At 33.4% G+C, this 21,181-nt stretch overlaps 2 protein-coding genes across 4 annotated transcripts in view; both read left to right on the top strand.

Moving 5' to 3' along the window:
* LOC124438458 (probable serine/threonine-protein kinase ireA) overlaps window positions 1-21,181 on the top strand; it is a 59,742-nt gene that overhangs the window by 33,035 nt on the left and 5,526 nt on the right. For 2 of the 3 annotated variants that reach the window (XM_046988618.1, XM_046988617.1), the window contains exon 6: window positions 19,648-19,772. The gene's annotated coding sequence lies outside the window, so the exon portion shown is untranslated. Of the gene's footprint in view, window positions 1-18,517; window positions 18,662-19,647; window positions 19,773-21,181 lie in introns of those variants that run through there. The other variant, XM_046988619.1, reaches the window with a different exon arrangement.
* Window positions 632-15,592, top strand: LOC124438755. Its single transcript, XM_046988955.1, has 14 exons — window positions 632-673; window positions 719-995; window positions 1,516-2,219; window positions 2,302-2,878; window positions 5,150-5,203; window positions 6,201-6,224; window positions 7,110-7,822; window positions 8,207-8,831; window positions 9,173-9,250; window positions 9,723-9,776; window positions 10,521-11,371; window positions 11,785-12,069; window positions 12,167-12,403; window positions 14,899-15,592. Exons 1-14 carry the CDS (start codon window positions 632-634, stop codon window positions 15,199-15,201), a joined length of 4,824 nt encoding a protein of 1,607 aa, XP_046844911.1. The 3' UTR covers window positions 15,202-15,592.

Below are 21,181 nucleotides of genomic sequence, written 5' to 3' on the forward strand. Positions count from 1 at the left end.
TTCCGCAAACAGAAATTGGCGATACTTGGAGAAAACGTTGCTTTGAACAAATGTCTTGTCATTTGGTATTCTTCCATGTCTCCAGAAAGGTCTTTATTTGGCCACCATAAGAATCGCAATGCGTCTCGATCCTTTGGTTCCACTAGAACCTGACGGAGCATTGCTTCTACATCAGCAACTACTGCAACCAATTCCTCTCTGAAGCGAATTAACACGCCTGTTAGTAGATTTGTCTGATCCAGACCCTGTAGAAGTTGCTGATTCAACGACGTTTGCTCATATCTGGCTGCACAATCATAGACGACTCTTACCTTTTCGGGCTTTAGAGGATGAGTAACCGGGTGATGTGGTAGGTACCACGTTGGTCTGTCGTTTACCTCTAGATGATCCTGAGGAATTCTTTCTGCGTAGCCTTTATCAATGTAATCGTTTATTGTGGCTTGATACTTTTCCGACAGGTTTTCATCCTTGAGGAGCCGTTTTTTCAAAAGCAAGCCTCTGCGTTCTGCGATTATTCAATTATTGGGTAAGTAGGGCGGTTTCTTTCGCCATGGCTGAGCAACTTGAAAATGATTATCTACTACTGTCAGTGTCTCTTCCATTATTTGAAGCGCTCACTTATCTTTAAGCGATGGGCACACTTTATAGACCTCGACTAAGACGACAAGAAAAAGTTGGTGGTATTAACGTTAGTAAAGATTTCGTTGACCATTACTAGAAGAACTTGTCAATTGTTACTTCTGCTGGAATTGTAAGTGAAGTGTTAGCTGTTTATTGGGAGTTAGCTGAATTGTTTGATAAACTTGAAAATTGGGGTGAAGCAACTCATATTTATGAAACTTATTTGGAGATTGTTACAAATGGCGAAGATATCGAGAAACAAAAAAATGCCATGCAGCGTCTAATGCAAATATACGAAAAGGAAGGGCGTCATTACTTAAAGGATTTAATAGAGCAGAAATTACAACACCTCGATAGGAAGAAGAAGAATAAAGGTACAGAATCAGATGAATTCAGCTTAGCTAAAAGATAAATTTTACTATGAGTCAATACTTATTAAAAATTTAAGGCTGAAAAACTAAATATTCTTTCTTCAGAGTTTCACTCAGGTTGTTCGTCACAAAATTGTTTGTGTGTAATATTCTTTTAACCGTATTTTTGTTATCTGCTATCCTCCACTCATGCCATAACGTATTGCCTGAACCAATGGCGTAAGAAGCAAGGGAAAGTTGGGGGCTCGAGCTTTTTTGGTAAACTTTTTCATTCATAAACGACACTTTCTTGTAAAAAATGCAATTTTTTATATTAAACTTAAAAGTCGTGGGGCACGTGCCCTCCTTCTTACGTCACTTTTTGAGCAAGTGGTTTATGATGGTTTTTTATAAAATATTTTGAAATGTACACTTTGAATGAAAATCCTCAATGCAATAAAAAGAAGCTTGAGCTACTTTAATACATCTGATTATTCATGCACATTTGCTCTCTATGAATATAAAACTTTTATTTCAATTTCAGAATTGCAGTTACAAGAATGGAAATACCTTGGTGAATCAACAAAACATAAAGAATTATTCAAAAGACTTATTGAGTATGGGCGCAATCCCAGCATCAAGGTTGAATATGTGGGTGATGTGCGTGTAATTTTCTCAGACGAGTTTTGCATCGGCAAAGGAAGTGATGGAACACGTGTTTATCTTGGACTGGGAAAAGATGGTTACGGTAAAGCAGTGAAACGTATACGACGAGATAACAATCTTGCTCTGCAAGAAAACACAATTTTAAATGAAAGCAATGCACAGAAGTCGAATTATATTGTAAATTATTACCACTTAGAAGAAGATACCAGAACTGAATATGTCTATTTGAAACTTGACCTATGTGAAGAATCGCTGGAGAGTTTTGTAAAATCTTCTACTTTGATGGAGCTTCAACAATCTCTTCCCGAAATTCTAAAGCAAATTTTAAAAGGATTAGCTGATCTTCATAGCGAACCAAATCCAATTCTTCATCGGAATTTAAAGCCTTCCAATGTTTTGCAAGATGCACAAGGTAAATTTCTGATAGCTGACTTTGGTATTAACCGAATATTGAAGGATGGCTCTGTGACATATACAAGCAACACTAACAGGGAAACTGAGTATTGGATGACTCCTGAATCGTACGTTGTTAATGAAGAGTCCGTTGATAAAGCACGTTACAAAAAAGAGTCTGATGTGATGGTAGGTGTAGAAATGTAACTTTGAATAATTAAATTCAATTTTTGGCATTTCGTTCACACTTTCACCTTTTCATTGATTTTAGAATGCAGGAATGGTGGCTTATTATGTTGCAACAAAAGGGGAGCATGCTTTTGGAACTGAAAAGAATAGACTGAAAAATTTGTTAGCTGGAAACCCTGTTGGATTGGAAGAAATTGGTGATTTACAACTTAGAGATCTTCTTTCATGGATGCTGCAACTTAAACCCGAAGACAGACCATCTGCCGAAAAAGCGTTAAAACATCCATATCTGCAATCTGCCGAAGAGAACTTTGATATGTTGTGTGATGTGGTCAATGAACTGGAGATGAAGATATGTGATCCTCTCAACTCAGGTGTCCATAAGCAGTTAAACTATCCAGAAAACTGGATGGACCGTATCGACGAAGAGATTTTTAACAATTTCAATGACTTTAACCCTACATGGTTAGGCTGCTTAAAATTTTTACAAAACGTTCGCGAGCATTGGCAAGATCAACCTCATCCACAACTGCCGCCAAGTGAGGGGAACTATAAAAAGTATTTCCTGCACGTTTTACCGGAGCTTCCTTTTCTGGTGCACAGAATCATAAGGCATAACAAAAAGAAATCCACTCCAGATCTGGAAGAACAATTTGGTGGTAAGTTATCCATTAAAAAATTTCTTTTTCGTCAATGATGTAGCTAATCAATCTCTAAAATCTCTAAGTGTAATAAATGCAACCTTTTCAGTCAGTTATTACGGTTATACAGTCGAAGTGTAAATTTTCTGCGTTTGATTTGTCGCGATATGTTTGTTTATCTGTGCATCAAAGATTGTCATGAACAAGCTAACCATTTTAAAAATTTTATCTCCAGCATCCCCTTTGCCGGTATGAAATGGTGAAACGCAAATATATTTTCTTCCCTCAACAAGTAGAAAGTTAATATGAAATATTCATATGATTCTATCCTTCTTGGTGCTTATGTTTTTAGTACATGGATATTTATGGTTGTTTAGGGCAGTCTATATCCAATGAAATATAAAATGCAGGTATATTAAAAATAACATTAAAACATTAAAAATTCAATGGCTGTGCAACTAATTACGCTTCGGGGACTTAAAAGTTGAAGTAATTTTAATTCACTTTGTGTGATTATTTTCATAAAACTTTATGTACACAATTATAATACAACGTGAATGCCAGCTTAGAAAATTCTTACAAACATTTTGGAATATCTAAAAGTTGTCTTATAGGTTATTATCATTCTATCATCATGTCCATTATCATTTGCAATATGTTATGATTGACATATTATCATCATGTCTGTTATCATTTGCAAGCGTCTCAAATCCTTTCGGGTATTTCTTTTTCTGATTATTAATTAAAACATCTAAAATTTGCATTACCAATCCGATTATCATTTGTTATTTGTTATTATTGGTGACTAAATTACTTTGATTTTAGGCTTGGGTAGAACTATAAATATTGTGCATTAAATGTAGAAAGTATTAAAGGGAAAACATACTATAGTAAAAAGTAAAAGTACTGTGTACCATTCGAGGGCATAACCAAATACCTATAGTTAACTTAATTTTTTGAAGATCCTTTTTCGATTTGCTAAAAATACGCTCAGATTTTTCCTAGTAAGACCATCTTACACAGCAGTCAAGATGAAATCAGTATGATCAAGTTTATTTACAAAATTTATGACACTTTGTCGTAAACAAACAACCATTTATAGCTCCGAAAAATCTGTTAAAAAGCTTAATAGCTAGATGAGAACTTTCTTTTTGTGTAGCGTTTAACAAATAAAAGCTTGCATTTGTTGCAATAGTTTTTAGTAATGTTATCATTCTTAAATGTTTCATATTTACATTGCTTCAGCTTCTGAAGAAAAGAAATCTTTGCTATATTTACTAAATGATAATGGCAGTGATACTGATATTGGTATAACGTCTTCTACATCAGGACCTAGTAAGTAATGAAATTTTATATGCAAATATTTACACAAACGTAATCTTTATTACCTTTTGAAATGTTAAGTACAAACAAGAATGCAATGTAACCATTGAGGTTCGTTTATATCTTCCTTATTCACATACTTTTGTTAACGGTCAAAAATGTGAGATGTAATGAAGAGTGAAAAGACTCAGCAAGTATTCCTTTCATCTTGCTATGATGTATTAACCGTATAATGTAATGCATTAATTTCCAGCTTCTTACGAAAAGATATCTCTGCCATCTCCCATGAGTGACAACGACTATGACGATATTGACAAAACTCCTTCTTCAGCAGTACTTAGTAAGAAATTGTATTTTGTTAGCAAACATTTGCACAAACATCTTTACATTCCCTATAAAAGTCAAACACAAACAATTAAGAGTCGTTTATATCATGCGTATTATTCATACGTTTCTAAAGGGTCAGATAAGAGAGTTTTAGAATTTGTCATCATGCTGTAATGTTATTTAATTGCATTGCAAAAAATTAATTTGATTTATCTATTAGATGATAATAACAGTGACGTCATCATTGGTGTTTCGCCTTCCACATCAAAACCTGGTAAGCAAAAGAACTTTTTTTACCAAACATTTGCTGTTCAAACATTTCCATGTTTTTCTACGCTAAATACAAACAATTATTTATAACCTAATAAATTAATTTTAAAAGATGTCGTTATATGTAGCGAACTAAAATCTTTTAATTCAAAAGTAATGCAAATGTTGTGGATCATTTGAGGGGGAGTGTTCTACGTCATGGGACCAACTTTATTGTGTCTTTATTGGATCAAATATCCCAAAGTTTTAGTCAGACCGACATTTTTCGTCTTTTATCCGTTTGTCGGACCGACTTTTTATTCATATTTTACAAAAACTGGGTAGTGTAACATGTGATATACACGTTTATTTTCTTTATTATGTGTTTAGATGCAGATGATAATTTGGATGAACACTTTTCGATGAACACAAGCTTTTCAGAAGGTAACCTTAAAAACATTAGGTTCTTTAATTCTCCGAGCTCTTTTCACCTCGACAGATGCTTTCATCTTTGATTTTTCAATCTCAATGTTTCCGCATTTAAAGGGAACTGTACTGCATATTTACATAAGATCGTTACACTAGAATATTTTCATAACATCGTTAAAAGTATGCAAAGCCGATGTGGGCAGTATAAAATTAAAATGCATGCCAAGTAATGTTCTTTATGAAAATGCTTTTTGTCACTTAGATATTGGATTGAGTTTAAAAAATAACAAGCGTTGTTTTTAAAATGTCAGCGTTTTGACGGATGGCTATTTTTAACTACTTCCGTTATTATGGTGCAAAATAATAAATTTTAAAAGGTTTACTCATTCCTATACTGTCACCATTTTACGACGATGAGATACTCAACTGTGAATCGAACGCAAAACGTAAATATAAACTCTGTGCTACGGATTAATGATGGTTGTCTTAATACAGAAAAGAGTGTGGAAGAAAGATACCTTAGTGAATGATTTTTTATATATACGTGTTTATAAACCTGCAACATACTTAATAAATCAAAGCGTTATCAACTTTCCCTGTGTTGCAACTAAAATAATTTTTTGCTATTGCGCTTGCACACGACGATAATAAAGTTTTTGTTTTCAAAATTGATTGTACAAACTATGTGCTTGTCTACAATAACGATAGCTATACATAAAAATACTTATAATGATAGCTATACATAAAAATACTTTCATTTGTTTCCATCATGGAAAATTGTAATTTGTGGTTCTATAATTTTTATATTCTCTTAAATTTATGGTCGGTGTGCTATTATGTTGCGACCAAAACTTCAAAGAAGCCCATACATTAACATTGTCCATAGTTCATGATAAAGAGCCCATTAAATTGTTTTGATGTGTTATAAATAAAACAAAAAATGCTCTAGTTGCTTGTCACTATAACAATATAATATTTTAGTATTATTTTATTATTTATTTTTATAATGCAGAAGAGGGAAAACAACGTTTGGAAGGTTGGTATAGCAAATTATTTTGAGTTTCGTAAAGGATTATGATTAATTTTTTTCAGCTCTCAATAGCTTGAGTTGGAAAATGCTGTGTAAATTTTTTTCAATTCTCAGAATTTTTTAATGACTATTAATTAAGAATGAAAAATTCTTTTCATTGCATGCATAAGAATGTCCGTGTCTGAACGTAAAGTGCAGCATGTCGTAAGATACTATCTAAACTATTTCTTATTGTTTCCAGATAAAATAAAGTCAGTTATTGAAAGGATTATTGCTTTGTAAACATTTGTAGAGATCATTGAGTAAATTCAATTTATTTTGAGAGGATTTTGGTCATAACTTTTTAACATTCACATACTAAACTTCATATTTTATGTTAATGTGAAAACGAAGTGTGTTTTATCCATTGCATAAATGCTCAATCTAGTATAGCAGATCTAGCGTTTGTCAAAATCAATTATAGATGCTAATTCCAAAATTTAAAATCAAAATATATTCAAACCAAAACTATTGAATTTGAATTTCAAAAAAATTAAACTTTATCAATGGACTTGCCTCTATGTATTTGGAAATGGAAATATATCCAAGCTTGAGCTGCAGAAATTTATTTTGACAGACCCTAGATCCGCCACTGGCTTTATTGAGTTAAAGGTTGGTATGGTCATGCAATAAACTTATCGTGGAACGTCGATTATTGCGCGTGAATTGTATGATGACCAACTCATTTCTACCGGAGTAAATGTTATTTCCACATCAAAGTAAAAACATCCGTGTTTTCTCATCCAGAAAAAAACACAGCAATGTTATATGTTATGTGATATTGCCAAAATAAATAAAACTGAATTTATCAGTCCTTTTTTAATCTTTCCTGATTTGTACTTCTCCTTTAAGTTCAAGAAGTGTTGCGTCAACCATGGAAATATTGTGATAAATCAATAATGCATCAGGAAAAGTTTAAAAAGATGGAGGAATATGGACGCAAACATCCAGAAAAAGTTACACTGCTCAGTGAATTGCGTGTAATTTTCAAGAATACGTTTTTGCTTGGCAAGGGAAGTGATGGAACCCGTGTTTACCTTGCCCTGGGAAACGATGGTTATGGAAAAGCAGTAAAGCGAATACACAAAGATAGCGGCAAAGACTTTGCAAATCGAGAAAAAGAAATTTTGAATGAGTTGAATGCAAAGCGCTCAAATTATGTTGTGAATTTTTGGGATTTAAAAGAGAACCTTGACGAAGAGTATTTGTACGTGATATTAGATTTGTGTGAAGAATCTTTAGAGAGTTATGTGAAAGCTTCTTCTTTGCAAAATCTACAAAAAGTCGTTCCTACAATTCTTATGCAGATTTTAAAAGGTTTAGCTGATCTTCACAGTGGTCCGTGTCCTATTCTTCATCGAGATTTAAGACCATCGAACGTTCTTCGAGATGTACAAGGAAATTTTTTAATCGCTGACTTTGGTATAAGTCATATGTTATCTGATGAAACTTCGACACATCTGAGCATACAGAGAGGAGCTAAAAATTGGATAGCTCCAGAGTCATATGACAAAACAGATGGATCAATTAATAAAGTTCGTTACAAAAAAGAGTCTGACATTATGGTAAGTTCTTGAAGTAGAACTAGAGGTCCAACTACAGCTCAGTGTTTTATTTGCATTTAATTAAATAAAGATATTTGGTAGTGATAATAATTTTACCTCAATTTTTTTCTTTACCTCTATCGTATCGTCTTATAGTGTTAACCTATAAATTTAAATAAAAACAAATTAATTTTTTTTAATCGTGTTACAGTTTTAATTGTATGTTCCTTATTTAGATTGTTTTTAATACATATATATATATCTAGAATTCAATTTGGAGAACATTTTTTAGATTTTTTTAAGCTGCACATTTATTGCTGATTACTGCCAATCGCAAATAATTTTAATCTTTAAGGTTTTAGTATCCGCCACTGACTGTTTATGACAATTTTTTATTGAAAATAGAATGCAGGAATGGTTGCTTATTATGTTGCAACAAAGGGAAAACATCCTTTTGGAGATGAACGGCTTAGACTGGACAACATTTTGAAAGGAAACCCAGTTGGCTTGGACAAAATCGAGGATGCCACGCTCAAAGACCTTTTATCGTGGATGCTACAGTTAATACCTGAAGACAGGCCATCTGCCAATAAGGCGTTAAAACACCCTTATCTACAATCAAACGAAGAGAAATTTAACATGCTGTGTGATATGGGAAACCAACTGGAGGTGAAACATTCACAAGGTCAAAATTCTCCCACTTCAGACGTTCATACACAGTTGCATGGTTCCACAGAATGGATGAAGCGTATCGATGATGAAGTCGTCAAAGATTTGATCAACTTTGAAGTAAACGACAGTATAAGAACTCTAAAGTACGAGTCTACATGGGCAGGATGCTTGAGATTTATACGAAACGTTAACCAACATTGGCAAGATAAGCCTCGTCCGCATCTATCACAATATGTGAAGCAAGGCAATTATAAAAAGTATTTCTTGCAATGTTTTCCTGAACTTCCTCTTCTGGTGCACAAAATCATTTGGTCGACTGACTGGAAAACAAGACCTGATCTCAAGAAATATTTTACGAGTAAGTAAGAGCTACGAAAATGATTTTTTTCTCGATGTTGTAGCTAATTAATGGTTCCATGACACTATAATGTTCAAACTTAATTGTCATTTTCACTGTAATCGTTCATTTGTTTCCTAGGATGTACTATTTTGATGTTGATTTCTGGTAATGATTATTTTAGTATTGAGGTTTTCAATTATCCTCTCACAACTCTCAACTGCTATTAGTTTTTTGTATTTTGTGCATGCTGTCAAGACGTTTACTATTTCATTATTTCTCTTTTGGGGTAAAGATGGTCTTTTTGGCAGCCTTATAACATTTCGTTATTTCAAATTACTCTTGCAACCATGCATTCTTAGATACCAAGTTGGTTGAACAACTTGAAGAAATCAATGGAAAGAAAAATGAAGACATAAATGACGATATGGATCTTGACGGTAAATATAATTCTTGCTTTGTCACTCTTAAATCTTAAATCTTAGGCTTGTAGGAGAGTAAGAATTAAACATAAGCAAAATGATGTGGTAAGACGAAAAGAAGAGCTGATGTGTTTGTTTGAAAGGATATGGTTATATATTTGGTCATTGAATTAGGAAAATCCATTAAGCACTAAAATGCAGTTTTATTTTCGATGATTTGGCTGAATGATTGTTCCGTGACAATATGCAAGAAATGCCTCCAAGCTTAAAAATTTTTCTATGAATTAAAATTTTTTATAGGTATCGTATAAATGCTCTGCATTATTTCTCTCAACTCCATTCAATTTAGTTGTGTACATTGTGTTTTATACTTATATCTGAGAAAGTTAAATATTTTGTTTGTGTATTTCTCATTCGAAAGTAGTTTCGTCTTTCTGGCTGCAATTTGAGTTTGCTTGAATTAAAATAGTTTCCTTTTGCTTCCATCTAGAAGAAACTAAAAGAGTAAATGGAAGGAAAAACAAAGAAAACCCAAGTCATGACGGTATTTGATAGCAACAAACTTATTTGTGATTGTGGAGGGGGTCTATTGTGCATTGTTTTCGTGGTTTAGTTTGAAGTGGCATGCTTTTATCATTTGTTCATTTGTTCAAAGTTGTGAATAAGTTGTTTGTAGGTGGCTGTAATTGTTGTGATCTGTTCAGTTTCATAATGGGTTTTTTCTGAGTTAGAATAGCAACTTTTTAACGTGAATAGTCTGTATTCAGTGCTGTATGTGATGAATTATGCCGAGTCCTTGCAATCAAAGTTGTGATTTGTCATTCGATGATGTTCGGGAATGTGGTTGGTGTTTTAAAACGTGTTTAGATAGTTATTATCGTGGTGTAGAGCGTCTGTTAAAACACAAAAGAGTTTTGCACTTATTTTTAATGTTCCATTCCTAGTTGTTTTCTGTCATATAGAATTGTAACATGATGGTCTAGCGTGTGTTGATTTTTTGTATTTACCGTAGCCTTTAGCGTTACTTACAGTACAATGGTAAACAATACAAACAGTTACACGGAACAGCAATAGATTCACCCGTCTCTGTTGTAGTTGTTATAAAATTTTCATGTAAACTGTAAAGGAAAGGGTGCACTCACTACCTACCAATACGTACTACTTTTTTTGGTTCCGCTTGGTAGACGATATAATCACTAAATTAGTAAACTTTTATCGTTATTTTTGGGAAAGTTGTTTTGTTAAGAATTTATTATTTTTTACTTTTTTACATATACATCGAATTTAGTATTTTTGAAAGATGGATTGGATATGGAAGAGAACGAAGATGTTGCTCGAAGTCAAAAACTGGATTCTTACGATAAATCATCAATACAAAGCAGCGCGGGTGGTTTTGTGCGGAATAAATTTCGTCGTTTTTTGATGTTGGGAAGCGATACAAGCACTTTCTACACTTACCAAAGAACGTTAAGCTTAGGAAATGCAACAGTCGTTTTGAAGCTTTTGGAAGAAGGAAGGGGTGTTGAAGTTGTCAATGAAATAAAGAAGTATAGCATTGAAGGACAAACTGTGAGACAGCAGGCCATCGTGTTTTCTCTCGCTGTTTGTGCCCGGAAGGGAGATCTTGCCACAAAAAGACAAGCATACAAGGCTTTAACCAAGATCTGTCGAATTCCGACTCATTTGTTTATGTTTATTGAGTTCTGCAAGCTGTTTAGTCAGCATGGAAAAGGTTGGGGTCGTGCCCATAGGAATGCCATAAAACGATGGTACAAAGAAAAAGATCCATGGGAACTGGCCATGGATCTCACCAAATATCAAAAGCGTGAAGGATGGTCACATAGGGATGTTGCAAGGTTAATGCATCTCAAGTCAGAAGGAACTGATGTTTCTGATGAGTTGTTTGTTATAATGAAGTATGTTGTTTGTGGTTGGAAGGAGCTTTTTCAATATTTCTTTCCAGAAAATAAGACAACTCCATGTCGTCCTGTTGGAGAAAATGGCAATGCAATGCTAGTGTTTTTTATGGCAGTTGAAAACATAAAAACATCGCAAGAGGAGGCAAGAGTGGTTGAACTGATAAATCAACATAATCTTGTTCAAGAACATATTCCAACACATTGGCTAAAGTCCAAAGAGGTACAAACATTTCATGTCTCCTTTTTACAATTCCCAATTTGAAATCATCTCAGTGTTTACTTACTGTAAAAATTTATTCATGACAACAAATTTATGGGTATGAATTATTTAGCTGTAATTTTTTCCATATTGTGGTAAATGTATAATAATTTTTCATAATTTTATTTATGGTAGGTTCTAAGATCTATTCCCTATGTTTGACCATCATCATGTTGCATTCTTTTTCAGTACTTCCTTGTGGAAGTTGTTTCAGCAGTGTACTTTGGTTGAATTTCTTTTTGAACTTCACTACCAATAGTATTTTTAAAAGTTCGAGAATCGTACTTTGAACTGCTATAATTTATTTGACCAAACATTTCTACATGCTTTGAAATTGAAGTCCTTCTTTTTGTAATTTGAACACTTGTTTCTAGGTGTGGGATGCTCTGTTAAAGAAAATGCCAATGACTGCAATGATACGTAACTTAAACAAAATGACTTCCATTGGCTTGCTTGCTGAAGGATTACCTCAAGTTAAAGATGTTTGTAAAAAACTGTGCAATGAGGATCTGCTAAGAAATGCACGTATCCATCCATTCAACATGCTGTTAGCTTGGAGAACATACATGTCTGGTAAGGGTGAGAAAGGTCTCAAGAAATGGAAAGCCAACAAGGAAATCGCCGAAGCATTGGAGGAAGCATTTTATTTATCATTTAAGGTAGACAGCATGCAAAATCAATTTTTTTAAACAAGAAACAATTAAGCAACATTTTATTTTGTTTTGTTTTGAATTTTCAATATTTTTACAATTTTAGAATATCGAACCAACAGGTAAGAGTTTTATGCTGGCTCTCAATGTAAGTGGCTCAATGCAATTCAATGGATGCATTGGTGCAAGTTCAATAAAACCTCACATGGCTTCTGCTGCAATGGCTATGATGACAGCACGAACAGAAAAACATCACAAATTTGTTGCATTTAGTCATAAAATAGTTCCGATTAAAATATCCGGTAACATGAATTTGGATGAAGTTCTAAAGATTTATGATGAAGTAAGTTCAACCATACATACTTACATGCACCTCAACTACTGAACTATATATTTCCACTTTGCTATGATTGTTATCATGGAACTTTTTTCTTGTTTTCAAGTGTTTGAAATTGTGGGTGGCTTTTAATGTATAACATGCTGTTTCCTACTATATAATGACAAGACTGTAGTCATATGTTTGTAAATGATGATCGTCCAGGTTAATAAAGTCCTGAGAAGGACTGTTTTTGTTGTTGTTATCTGACGTTTCGACAACCTTAGCGGTAGTCATCTTCAGAGTCAAATGAGGAGTAAACGTCAGGTTAGCCGTATATGTTATCTGGTTCTTACGTCATTGTATTGTGTGTACAGGAAATGTGTATTGTCATTGTGGATTAGTGTGAAGTGAAATATTTTATTTTTAGTTGTGATGTGTGATTTAGGTGTGACGTTTTTAGTTGTAATGTGTGGGTGTCAATTGTGTATTGTTATTGTGAATTAGTTTGAAGTGTAATGTTTTTAGTTGATCGTTTGTTTGTATTGTGAATAAGTTGTTTGTAAGGTGCCGGTAATTGCTGTGATCTGTTCAGGGGGGTTTGTTCCAAGTTGGTATACCAACTTTCTAATATAAGCCGTCTATAATCAGTACTGTAAGTAATGCATTTTGCCGAGTCCCAGTCAATGTTGCGCTTTGTGATTTGGTGATGTTCGGCAATGTGATTAGTTTTGTCTTATTTCTTAGTAGCTCGTTTGTGCTCAGTAAGTCTTATGTTTAAGTTCCTGCCAGTTTCCCCGATATAGGAGGCGTGGCAGTCGGAGCAGTTTATTATGTAAACTGCACCTTGTCGTTCGTTGGGTTGTTCTTTGTCCTTTATGTTCGTTAGTACTTGTCGTAACGTTGTGATTGGTTTATGTGCGACACGTATGTTGTTTGGTCGTAAGATACGCGAGATAGTCTCAGACGTACCTTTGATGTAAGGTATCGTTGCTGTTGTCACTGAGTTGTTCGTTTCGTTGGGTTTGTTGGGTTTGTAAGTGTTGCGTTTGATAAAGTCAGAGTTACAGTTGTTTTTGTCAAAAACACGTTTGAGATAGTTGTTTTCGTTTTGTAGAGCGTCCGGTGAATCACATATGATTTGTGCACGTCTTGTTAATGTTCTGATTGTGGTGGCTTTGTGTGATGTAGGGTTGTAAGATGATTGGTCTAGTAGTCGGTCAGTATGTGTTGGCTTGCGATAAACTGTTGTTCGTAGTTTTTGATTGTCATGTCTTACCAAACAGTCGAGAAAAGGAAGAGTTCCGTTTTCTTCGACATCTTTGGTAAATTGTATGTGGCTGTTCTGTATTAACCTGGACGATCATCATTTACAAACATATAAGAACCAGATAACAAATACGGCTAACCTGACGTTTACTCCTCATTTGACTCTGAATATGACTACCGCTAAGGTTGTCGAAACGTCAGTTAACAACAACAAAAACAGTCCTTCTCAGGACTTTATTAACCTGGACGATCATTATTTACAAACATATAAGAACCAGATAACAAATACGGCTAACCTGACGTTTACTCCTCATTTGACTCTGAAGATGACTACCGCTAAGGATGTCGAAACGTCAGTTAACAACAACAAAAACAGTCCTTCTTAGGACTTTATTAACCTGGACGATCATCATTTACAAACATATAACGATACTCCCGGGTTCAAACCATTTACTTTAAGACTGTAGTCAGTACGCTAATTGGGTGGGGGGGGTTATATTTATATGTACATGATATGCCAGATTAGTTTCTTTTGAAACCATTGTTTTTTACAAATTATGTAATGAATATATGAATAATTGCCCATCCCTCTTCCAATTGTTCTGGCTACATGCATGTATGATGATCAATGTCACAGTTTTTAAATTCTTTCCAATCAAAAATATTCTTTCCTACTTTTTACATTCTTTCTAATTCAATTTCATTCCTAGTAGATCTACAATTCCCCCCCAGGATTATTGTTGCATAATAATCAGGCTCGATCACCTTTTAATCAGTTTGCTGAATTTGGCGAAAAAATTTCCGAAGAGACTGAACAAAATTAATTGAAACTTATTTTATTGCACTTTCTGGCAAGATATTTCGACAACATGATTCAGTGCGAACAAAGATGAGGAATTGTGGACTTAGATATAAATTCTACTTATCATATAAATGAATTTTAATTAAGACAAATATAAAAAGTTGCAATTGCTATTTGAACTAAAAAAATTTAAAAAATAGCAACGAATATTTTTAATTGGAAAGAATATTAAAACTTTTAGGCATTGAAAAAATATATTTAGCATAAATAATATATAAATAATCGTAATACTGACCGAAATGTGGTGCTTAATAACAATGTGGGTGATGATGGAGTTATTTGTTATGATAATTATATACAAATGCGGCGCCATGAGAAATAGGTATGTGTTTTATTTTTGAAAGATATTAAGTATGTGGAGTAAACATGAATTTTTATATTGTTTTTTCAGATTCCAATAGGTAAAGCAGATTGTGCTCAACCCATGCTTTATGCCATTGACAACAATTTGAAGATTGATGTTTTTATTGTTTACACAAACCATAAAACACATCGTGGCGAAGTTCATCCAATGGTGGCTCTCAAACAATATCGTCACCATTCAGGGATTCGTGATGCTAAACTTCTTGTGGTTGCCATGACATCAAATGACGTCGCTATTGCTGACCCAGATGATCCTGGAATGCTTGTTATAGCTGGCTTTGACTCTGCTGCAACACAAGTGATGAGAGAGTTTATCTTGGGGAATTTTTAGAAGTTTTTAGTGAACATCTCTGTATTTTCTCTATAACGAATGTCCTCATTAAGATATGACAAAAATTCATAATTTTTGATGGCTCAAGTTGAATGTTGCATGTGGTCAATCTCCCTGTTATGGCATTTTTCCTAAAAAAAAACTTTAGCAAAATACGGGAAAATTAAAAGCAGGATAGCCAACAGTCTGGACTACATGCCGTGTTTTATTCATTTCTACAATAAACTTCGTTATTTGTACCAAGTCAATTTGTCAATTTATCCATATTTTTCATGCCTTGCCTTACAAAAGACAATTTTTGCAATTATTCGCGAGTTGTCAGTTATTTAATGATAAGCTTTTCGTCTTGAGAGAAGAATTTTTTATCAGATTATTTTTATTTTGATGGCTATTTAAACTACAAATTAAACACAAATGCAGTAAACCAAATCATTAATCTCATAATTTTGGTCAACAACAACTTACTCCTAATGCAACTGGTCTTTGCATGTTGTCAATCACATTTTTTCCTAATTTTTGATCGTTTAGCTCTACAAAAAAAAATGGCTCAGGAGTCGGGAAGCTATGTATGTTCGGAAACTTCCGATTTTTAGATTGTGAGCATTTTTTATAAGATTTGATAAAAATTGAATACTTGGTTTATACAGATGTGCCAACTTTTTAATGAGGGTGACATATGCAGTTAAACAAAAAAAAATCGAATTAAATATCAAAAAATTTATCACACCAGTTTAACTATTGTGAATTACCACACAGTTAGCATGACACAAACACAACTTTTCGAAGCCCTTGCGGTTGAATGTATTGTTTTACATGCAAGTGTTTATTATATATTTCTGGGCTTGTTTTCTTGTTGTACCGACAGAAAATCCCAGAAGAAAACAGGTGTCTGCTCGAAATATCAAGGTGTATGTAACAACTAAACCTAGTCAATGACAGAAATGAAAAGAAAGCATCATATTTTTCCACCAAGTTGCTATGTCAAAATTGTGTAAATTCTATCATTTGTGGTTTAATTGTTGCTTTATTGCATTTAGTCATATTTTTCATTAAGTTTAATGTCTTCAAGCTTTAATAATCGTATAGAAGTCGTAGTTAACATGAAAAAGTGCATTTTTAATCTTTTAGCATTATAAGAGTAACTCGTAGCTATTTTTGTGGTGTGTCACAGGCAATATTTACAGTCAGTCAACTTCCAAGGTTGATAACTAACCACAGTTGCATACACTTTGTGGTGTGTCACAGGCAATATTTACTGTCAGCCAACTTCAAGGTTGATAACTAACCACAGTTGCATACACTTTGTAGTGTGTCACAGGCAATATTTACTGTCAGCCAACTTCCAAGGTTGATAACTAACCACAGTTGCATACACTTTGTGGTGTGTCACAGGCAATATTTACAGTCAGATAACTTCCAAGGTTGATAGCTAACCACAGTTGCATACACTTTGTGGTGTGTCACAGGCAATATTTACTGTCAGCCAACTTCCAAGGTTGATAACTAACCACAGTTGCATACACTTTGTGGTGTGTCACAGGCAATATTTACTGTCAGCCAACTTCAAAGGTTGATAGCTAACCACAGTTGCATACACTTTTTTATTTAATTTGAACAATAGCATTTTGATCATAGTCTCTTATTGCTAAATTCCGCCCTAAATTTTCATCGTCTTTTTTCTTTGATTTTTTTTTTCAGACAAAAGTAAAAAAGATGAAGAAATTAAAGTTATTGCAACACTTGAAAACAAGAGAATTAGTTCTTACAGTTCAACGCAATATCTCTATCGGTTGGTAAATATGCAAAAGTGCACTACCTTCAACCTCTTGTGTGTATTAATTATAGCCGTAGAGCATCTTGCAAATCAAGGTAATGTTTGTTATATACTTCGTCATAAAAGTTGAATATTTTAAGAACATGTACATCTTTCTATTTCAAGCTGGAGAAAATTATTAAAGCGAGTCGTATAGGGTAGCCGTAAGTATGTTTACAAAAGTAAGGCGTTTTAAAGAAAATTCTTATACTCCACTGTTATTTGGTTATCACAACATTACCGTACACTAAACATGGTTACTCTGGGTCATTTGATGTCTTCCACGTATATTTAAGGATATATTTCTGGAAAAAGATTGGAGAAGTGTTTTAAGTCGCTCTGTTTGTGATTTTTTCTTTAAAGCTCAAGGAAAGGTGAACGAGTTTATGTGTAAATTGTTGGTTATTGACAATTGTTTGTTGGTGCTTGTTTGTTTGAGAAGTTTAAAGTTACTCTAATGAACAGTTGCTATTATAGATTCGTCTCACAAAAGTGCATCTACGCAGATCAAATCAACTATCGTCATTCATTTTAAGGTCACGAAGACATTCCTCCAGTAATTGCAACAGGATTTTGTTATCTGTCATGATCTCTTATTTTTTTCTGTTGTGGAAAATGAAGGTTTGTGTTTGTTTGAAATGATCGATTAATATTGCTTATTTAGGTTATTTTGAGCCCATTGCCTCTAATTGAAAGAGATTGATTGCCAGTCTTGATTGCAAGAATACAGCATATATTGCAAGGAAATGTTATCATTCAACGTTTCCAGAAACCGTGTTATTTCCTTTGATTAAACTTAATTTTGTATTCATGCAGGCTTTATAAATGTCATCTCCAAATCTTTGTCTTACTTAAAATGTTGTTACATGTTACATTTTTCATGTTGCATGAGGCATCATATCTACAGTGAACATTACAAGAAATGTACATTCGTTCTAGATTTGACAACGATTCTACTGATTATTTCCAAAATTGCTTGTAACTTGCGACTTGTATCGTGAGCGTTTTGTTTTGGAGACTTTCTTTATGTGATCTCTCCAGTGGATCTATCTTTTCTCACTGCCTCGTTCTTTGATTTCTACCTGTCTCGACAATACTCAACCTAAACCATCTTAAACAAAATTAAATTCATAGCCGCGTAAATTACCTTTTTGTAACAGCTGTTTTAATAATGGTTTTTCAAAACAGGCAGCGTCACAAATAGCACCTGCTATGACAGCGCCTTTTTGTTAAAATGCTGCACTTTTCTCTCCACAGGATCTTCGTTCTTATGTGACGACTGATTCCTTATCTATCTGCTAAAAACTGCTTCTCACAGAGATATACATCTTCAGATACTGTTTTCATAAGTTGTTGAAACATGTCTAAAATTTGATCAAGTTGTTTTTAAAACTGTCAGAAATTACGCATCGATTTTTAAGACTGACATAAAGAGAGAAAACTGCGTGTCAGTTTTCAATTTAAATACTAATGATTGAAAATTTTAAATAAACATGGCAATTTATTAAACTTTCTATTTCGGGGACTTCCATTGGTAGACGACCGTCGTCATGGATTTACCTGCAAACGTTTGTTCATAATTCCCGACACTCGCTAAGTTACATCATTTGGCAGGAAGACGTTTTACAACGAAGACAAATTTAAAAAGTAAGTTTTATCAATAAATATCGACTTAAGAAGAATTATAGGATATACAAAATACTCTAGTTTAACTTTAGAGACATAGTAAAAATATGAAATGCTCATGGTTTAGAATAAGTCTTTCTTATTTCCTCCGCCACGTGTTTATTCGTTTTTTAATTTGAAATGACAAAACAGACGATACATGAACAATTTTATTTATATGGCTTTGAATTGGTCATTGGAAATGTATTGCATTCCCATAATTTTCTTAAGACGAACATCGTCTATCAAAAACGGCATTTTCACGACTTTAAACCGCCATAAAAATGGAATAATTTGATCAAATCAAAAACTTTTTTACTGATACACTAGAAATCGCACTTAAGTTTAATGTCGCCAATGATATATGGCCCTTAGATGTAAAATTTGTTTATGTAGCAAATGAAAATCGTAAAATCACATGTAAGCCACTGTCAAACATGAATAGCCAGGCGTTGTGTATAGTATGATGTCGTTTTATACACAAACACGAAAAATACAATTATTTGTTAAATGATATAAATTATTTGAAAGAATGCAAACAATTCGTTTTATTTAAAGCTGTAAAACTACATGTGTGGTGTCTCAAACATGATGAGTATTGTATAGGGCCATTTGTGCTGAAGACGAGAGGCATTAATAACCAACTAGGGAAAACGGGGCTGTTTAATTAAGTCCACTTCTAAAAGTGTTTATTTAAATTTTTTTCACTTTTTTGGTTACATATGGTTACAAATGAAGTGGTTACATACAAACCTATTTTGAGAAAATGAGACAACATTATTCATTACCAAGAATTGGTTTCCTAGCACAATGCATTATCACTATAGGTTGGTAAATATGCAAAAGTGCGCTACCTTCAACCTCTTGAAGTATGGGTTTTTCTGATGTGGTGACGCTTCATATTATCACCGACGCTTTATGTTAATTTCTAAATAAACATGGCAATTTATTAAACGTTTTTATTTCAGGGAATTTCATTGGTAGACGACCGTCGTCATGGATTTACCTGCAAACGTTTGTTCATAAATCCCGACACTGGCTAAGTTACATCATTTGGCAGGAAGACGTTTTACAACGAAGACAAATTTAAAAAGTAAGTTTTATCAATAAATATCGACTTAAAAAGAATTATAGGATGTACAAAATACTGTAGTTTAACTTTAGAGACATAGTAAAAATATGAAATGCTGATGGTTTAGAATAAGTTTTTCTTATTTCCTCCGCCACGTGTTTATTCGTTTTTTAATTTGATACGACAAAACAGACGATACATGAACAATTTTATTCATATGGCTTTGAATTGGTCATTATAGTTATATATTTAAGTTAGGACACATTCGTAGTTTGACCGAAGTTTCATGATCTTCTTCAAACTCATCGGAGTTACTTCTATGTACAAATCCTCCGATGATACTTATAACAGTGAACTATTTTATTGGAAAAATAAAAAATATAAATGCGATAACTATACAGTAATTCAATGGCATTGGGAGTTTTTTGTTGCGTTTTTAACCACAAATAAGGTTACGGATATCGTTGGGAGTAAATCTCGTTGATAACAAGTTTTCAAGATTGGCTATGACGTGTGAAGAGACCTTCATATAGTTATGCGTCACATGAATTTATTTGTTTAAATGAAGTGGATTTAATGTTTATTTTATTAGCCACTGCTTGGTCTATTCCATTCAATCAGCATATCCAAATTAAAAATTTTTCTCGTAATACTTTTTATTTTCTACAGTTATGAAATGTTTAATAATTTGTTAATAAACAAGCGTTTACAAAACAATTGCAAGAACAAGTAAGAAAGTATAGAGAAAATGAATGAACATTTATCTGTTATAAGAGCTCACCATGGCAGAGATTTTCGTATGCTAAAATATGGTGAAAACTGGAAAGTAAATTCTAGTTAAATACGAAAACGTATTTTATTATGATCATTATTATCTATTACAAATATAAATGTTAAAAAACTGAATCAAATAATCAAATATGACTAAAATCAGTGTTTAAAAATATCCATGATAAAGGGACAGTCAAGTGTAAAGACAACTTTCCCAATAACCTAGGTCAATATTTAAAGTATGTTCGCGAGTTGAGGCAGATCGACTTCCTCGTATCGCAGTAATTGCTGACCTAATGAGTATGAAAGACAGTTTACAACGCATCCACGCTAGCGTTATGCCATATTGCAGCTTTCTCTTTTGTGCTAGCAGATCAGCTAGCCGTTTATAAGCAATTGCCGTCTTTTTCCCCATACCACCTGATGTTGAAAAGACCAGTGGTGTAAAAGCAGCATATTCAATCTCTCTTATGAGCACACGCAAGCAAATTTTCTTAGGAAAAGAATATGCTTGGAAATGATTTCAATACTTAGAGTTATAGGCTGATAAGTTTATTTCAAAAGGTGAAGCACCTTATTGATGAGAATTAGAACAATGAACCTTTTGAGATAATTTATCATTAACCAATTATCTATGCTGCATTACTGCAATCTTGAAT

The sequence above is a fragment of the Xenia sp. Carnegie-2017 genome, unplaced genomic scaffold, assembly GCF_021976095.1.
Source record: "Xenia sp. Carnegie-2017 unplaced genomic scaffold, XeniaSp_v1 HiC_scaffold_19, whole genome shotgun sequence".
NCBI lineage: Eukaryota > Metazoa > Cnidaria > Anthozoa > Malacalcyonacea > Xeniidae > Xenia > Xenia sp. Carnegie-2017.